The sequence below is a fragment of the Malurus melanocephalus genome, unplaced genomic scaffold, assembly GCF_030028575.1.
Source record: "Malurus melanocephalus ecotype Western Australia unplaced genomic scaffold, MMel_1.1 scaffold_1972, whole genome shotgun sequence".
NCBI lineage: Eukaryota > Metazoa > Chordata > Aves > Passeriformes > Maluridae > Malurus > Malurus melanocephalus.
The window spans coordinates 11358-16984 of record NW_026625204.1 but is presented as its reverse complement, the minus strand read 5'-3'; the positions used below and the strand labels follow the sequence as shown (position 1 = coordinate 16984).

The following is a 5627-nucleotide window of genomic DNA, read 5'->3' as shown; positions in this document are numbered from 1 at the left end:
CGGTCCCGGTGCGCACCGGCCGGGCATGGACGGGCCGGGCACGGAGGGAGCGGCGGACGGGGCAGCGGGCGGGTCCCGCCGGCCCCGGAGCCCCGAGCAGGGCACGGAGCGCTCGGCAGCGTCCCCGGCACAACCAGAACCACAACCACAACCAGAACCAGAAGCAGAAGCAGAACAGCAGCCGAGCCCCGCCGGGCTGCCCACCCTGCTGGCCTACAGAGCCGAGTGCGCCCCGGCGAACGTCCAGCACCAGGTCCGTTGGGCCGGGCACTCCCTGCTCCGTTCCTGCGCTTTCTCGCAGAAAACGGGGAACTAAACCCTTTACCCAACGCGAAAAGGAGCCCCTTCCTGACGGGATTTTCCTCTGTGAGGCTCTTTAAACAGTGCGCAGCTGGGCAGCCCCTCCCCACTGCTGAGAACCTCCCAGAAAAATAGTGTGGCCTCTGTGTAAATACGAAATGCATATAAATAGGTACAGGCACAGAATACAAGCGTGGAGTTCCCCATAATCCTGAATACAGAGTTAATCTGAGGCGTGAGGTGGGGACCAAGGAAATGTTGATTCGGCCATGCTCAAATCACACCCTGCAGCCACCCTGGTTTGTGTCTGGCCAGATGTCACCAGCTCTGTAACCAAATCTGCTGATGTTTCTTCAGGAGCTTTTCTTATCTGTAATGGGTTCAAATCCTCACCCACAGTGTTCTGKGCTCGCAGCTTTCCAGGGCGGATAAATACCACAGTCACTCCCTTTCTTTGGGGGCATTTATTGATTTATTTACAATTTACAACAGATCTGCTTTCCTTTCGGGCGGTTTTGTGAACGTAATGCTTTAAATGGTTCCGATAWACCCCAGATCTGTTGGGAGTGCCCTCAGATGCTTTCTGCATGTGGAGCAGAGTCCTTTTCCCCGTGCTAACGTGGATTTGGGGTTGGTACCCCATTCCCCACATCCTCCCCGCGTTCCCCTCCTCACTGCAGGCAGAGGAAGATGCTGAGCCCACGTGTGAGTTCTGCAGCAGCGCACTGAGACCGTTCCCCATCTCCGTGGATGTTCCCTTCTCCCAGGACAAGGAAGATGTGAGCTGGAGGTGGGAAAGGGAGCAGGGAGGGTTTGCTGTGAACRGCCCCGCTCACGGCTCTGCTCTCCCCCCTGTCAGGGATTCTGCTGCGAGCGCAGCCGAGAGCTCTACGAGTTCATCGTGACGGAGAAGAGGAGGCTGGAGGATGCAAACAGCGCTGGCAGCACCCAGGAATCGCACAGCTCTGAGCCCAGCCTGCCAAAGCTGCACCAGGAATCGCACAGCTCTGAGCCCAGCCTGCCAAAGCTGCACCAGGAATCCCACAGCTCTGAGCCCRRCCTGCCAAAGCTGCACCAGGAATCGCACAGCTCTGAGCCCAGCCTGCCAAAGCTGCACCAGGAATCSCACAGCTCTGAGCCCRRCCTGCCAAAGCTGCACCAGGAATCGCACAGCTCTGAGCCCAGCCTGCCAAAGCTGCACCAGGAATCGCACAGCTCTGAGCCCGACCTGCCAAAGCTGCACCAGGAATCGCACAGCTCTGAGCCCAGCCTGCCAAAGCTGCACCAGGAATCGCACAGCTCTGAGCCCAGCCTGCCAAAGCTGCACCAGGACCAGAGGTACGGGGGAAATGGGGATGAGCTCTGTGTGTGTGAGGAACAACGGGAAATCGGGGAAAAGGAAACTGCAGAGAGAGGGAAAAGCTTTGCTTTGGACTTCTCTGGTCCCTCCTGGCTCCTCTGCTGCCAGGCTGCACAAGGAGATGGACAGACACCTAACTGTTAATTGTTAATTCCAGTGCTGCCAGATAAAATATCCAGAGCCCAAACCACCCCAGAGCTGTAGGAAGGGCCGGTATTTCGGGGTAGCTCTTACCTGTGGCACCGAACCAAAGCTGGAGTTTGTATTTCTGTTTTGTTCCATAGACTGTGACACGAGTTTGGATTACAGTTTCCAGTCACAAGAACTCTGCAAGTTCTCAGGCTGCTTGCCCAAAGCTTGTGCAAGAGTCTAAGCCTCCAGGGAAAGTCTAAGCCACAGAGAAAAGTAAACCTTTGTACCTGGAACTAAACTGTCGGTCTCCTTGAGGATCCTTTGCAGTCTGGGGGTGCAAATGCTTCCCACACACACCAAACCCTGTCACACTCACATTTATGGGAGGCTGCACAAGAATAGAGAAAATATTCTTAGAATTGAGCTGTGATCTTAATCTTGCTGGCAGCTGTCCTTCCCTTTCACATAAAATCCCAAACACCAATGCAATATTCATCTCTGCACTCTGAAAATCTGTGYRGGTGCAATTCCTTTCTGCCACRATAYGAGTRTTTTGCTGCCTCTGTTRYTTRGAATTTTGAGAGRAAAACACAATTCCCAAAGYTGAGTTCCTAAGGCAGGGACATCCRCTGCTGGCAGCTTTCCAGATGAGAGGCTATCGGGAACACTTTTATTTTCCAGGCAGCAGAGGAGACAYCTGGCAGGAGAATTGGCTGAGCAGTCTGCAGAGCCGAGTGCCCCTGAGGGTGAGTTGGCATTTCCTTRYGGATTTSTCCATTTATCTTTCGGTGGGATTGCTGGATTCCAGCAGAACAGGAGGATTTTGTTATGTGCAATCTCATTAAATGAGATACAGCCATAGGAAACCATCCCTCGAGGGATGTGTATGTGAAATTCCAGCTGAGATGCACAGAGCCTGACTGGCAAAGCCAGGCCTTGGCAAGTCGGACCTACCAGATTTTGGGTCATCCAGATGAGGTGGACACTCCACCAATGAATTCCTAACCCAGGCTGGGGATGACTGAGCAGCCTTTGGCTCTGCCCAGAGTAGGAGTTTGGACAGATTTCCAGGAGTTTTGACAGATTTCCAGGAGTTTTGACAGATTTCCAGGAGTTTTGACAGATTTCCTGGAGTTTTGACAGATTTCCGGGAGTTTTGACAGATTTCCAGGAGTTTTGACAGATTTCCAGGAGTTTTGACAGATTTCCAGGAGTTTTGACAGATTTCCAGGAGTTTTGACAGATTTCCTGGAGTTTTGACAGATTTCCTGGAGTTTTGATGGATTTCCTGGAGTTTTAACGGATTTCCTGGAGTTTTGACAGATTTCCAGGAGTTTTGACAGATTTCCTGGAGTTTTGACAGATTTCCAGGAGTTTTGACAGATTTCCAGGAGTTTTGACAGATTTCTGGGAGTTTTGACAGATTTCTGGGAGTTTTGACAGATTTCCAGGAGTTTTGACAGGTGAAGCAGATTTCCAGTATGTTTTCAGAGCATGGCAGGCACTGAGGATGGCACTGGGGATGGCAAACCATCAGTTCCAGTTCCAAATGTTATCCCAAAAAGTCACTCTTTACACACGTTTCTATATCCATAACTGAAAAATGCTGTATTTTATCACAACCCTGTGCTCTGAAATAGAGAGCAGCAGTCCCAAACAGTAGAAAACACCTGAGACAAACTCKCAGATGGGGTGTTTGAGCCAGGATTTGCACTGGCTCAGTTAGAGCWGAGCTTTGGGACAGCCCCACGGTGGAAAACACACAAAACCCTCCCTGTGCTCTGCAGGTCCACAGAAAACCAGAGCTGTTTCCTACGAGCGTTCCCAGGAACCCAAATCTGCCAAGGCTGGGACACCAGCGCCTGCTGGGAGCACAGAGGAGTTTAAACCAAAACCTGAGACCGAGACCAAGCTGCAGCCCCGGCCCGAGCACTCTGGGCTCGAGGAGGAGCCTAAGCCTGAGTCCAGACTGGGAACCCGGCCTGAGGAGGAGCCTGAGCCTGAGACCAAGCCAGGAACCCGGCCTGAGAAGGAGCCTAAGCCTGGGACCAAGCTGGGAACTCAGCCTGAGGAGGAGCCCGAGGAGGAGCCCTGGCCTGAGGAGGAACCTGACTCCGAGTCCAAGCTGCGAACCCGGCCTGAGAAGGAGCCTAAGCCTGGGTCCAGACTGGGAACCCGGCCTGAGAAGGAGCCTAAGCCCGAGTCCAAGCCGGGAACCCGGCCCGAGGAGGAGCCCTGGCCCCAGTCCAAGCTGCGAACCCGGCCCAAGCAGGAACCCGAGGATGAGTCCTGGCCCGAGGATGAGCCTGAGCCTGAGTCCAAACTGGGAACCCGGCGCAAGCAGGAGCCAAAACAGGAGCTTGAGGATGAGTCCTGGCTTGAGGAAGAGCCTGAGCCCAAGTCCAGGCTGGGAACCCAGCGCAAGCACAAGCCCAGGCAGGAGCTTGAGGAGGAGTCCTGGGTTGAGGAAGAGCCTGAGCCTGAGTCTAAGCCGGGAATGCGGCGCAAGCAGGAGCCCAAAGCCAAGTCCTGGCCCAGGGAGGAGCTCGAGGAGGAGTCCTGGCTCGAGGAGGAGCCTGAGCCTGAGTCCAAACTGGGAACCTGGCGCAAGCAGAAGCCCAAGGAGAAGTCCTGGCCCAGGCAGGAGCCTGAGGAGGAGTCCTGGCCCGAGGATGAGCCTGAGCCCGAGTCCAGGCTGGGAACCCAGCGCAGGCAGAAGCCGAAACAGGAGCTCGAGGAGGAGTCCTGGCCCGAGGATGAGCTTTACCCCGAGTCCAAACGCAGAACCCGGCCCAGGCAGAAGCCCAGGCAGGAGCTCGAGGAGTCCTGGCTCGAGGAGGAGCCTGAGCCTGAGTCCAAACTGGGAACCAGACGCAAGCAGAGGCCGAAACAGGAGCCCGAGGATGAGCCCTGGCCTGAGATTGAGCTTTACCCCGAGTCCAAACGCAGAACCCGGCCCAGGCAGAAGCCCAGGCAGGAGCCTGAGGATGAGTCCTGGCTTGAGGAGGAGCCTGAGCCTGAGTCCAAACTGGGAACCAGACGCAAGCAGAGGCCAAAACAGGAGCCTGAGGAGGAATCCTGGCCTGAGGATGAGCTTTACCCCAAGTCCAAGCGGGGAACCCAACTCGAGGAGGAGCCTGAGCCTGAGTCCAAGTGGGGAACACGGCCCAGGCAGAAGCCCAGGCCGGAGCTTGAGGATGAGCCCTGGCCCGAGACTGAGCCTTACCCCGAGTCCAGGCTGGGAACCCAGCTCAAGGAGGAGCCTGAGTCCAAACGGGGAACCCAGCGCAGGCAGAAGCCCAGGCTGGAGCTTGAGGAGGAGCCCTGGCCCGAGATTGAGCCTTACCCTGAGTCCAGGCTGGGAACCCAGCTCAAGGAGGAGCCCTGGCCCGAGGAGGAGCCTGAGCTTGAGCCTGATCTTGAGCCTAACCCTCAGCCCTCGGAGGAGTCCCGGCCTGACAAGGAGGGCAGGCTCAGCAAAGAGCCCGAGCTGGGGACCCGGCCCAGCAAACAGCCCCAGCCTGAGCCTGAGCCTGAGCCTGAGCCTAAGCCTGAGCCCCAGCCCGAGCGGCAGCGCCGGCGCGACAAACAGCCCCGGCCCGAGGAGGAGGAGGAGCAGCTCTGCGACATCATCCCGGATTTCAGCCCCCTGGGAAGGAAGGTATTGCGGGGGTGGTGATGGCAGCGCTCCCAGGAGCCTGGAACTGCCCCTTCTCACCTGCTCTGTCCTTACTCCAGGTGGGGAAGGGCAAACTGCTGCAGAAATACTACAAACACGGACAGAAATTCCTCACCGTGCTCCCGGACGGAACCTCGCAGTTGTTGTATCCTTTAC

At 56.3% G+C, this 5627-nt stretch overlaps 1 protein-coding gene across 1 annotated transcript in view; it reads left to right on the top strand.

Annotated features, from left to right (window-relative positions):
* The first annotated feature begins 699 nt into the window (after positions 1-699).
* ERICH6 (glutamate rich 6) overlaps positions 700-5627 on the top strand; it is an 8582-nt gene continuing 3654 nt past the window's right edge. The window contains exons 1-6 of the mRNA XM_057388466.1: positions 700-1079; positions 1160-1330; positions 1454-1638; positions 2474-2538; positions 3580-5453; positions 5531-5616. Of these exons, the coding sequence (XP_057244449.1) occupies positions 888-1079; positions 1160-1330; positions 1454-1638; positions 2474-2538; positions 3580-5453; positions 5531-5616 (2573 nt within the window). The 5' untranslated portion in view covers positions 700-887. The remainder of the gene's footprint in view (positions 1080-1159; positions 1331-1453; positions 1639-2473; positions 2539-3579; positions 5454-5530; positions 5617-5627) is intronic.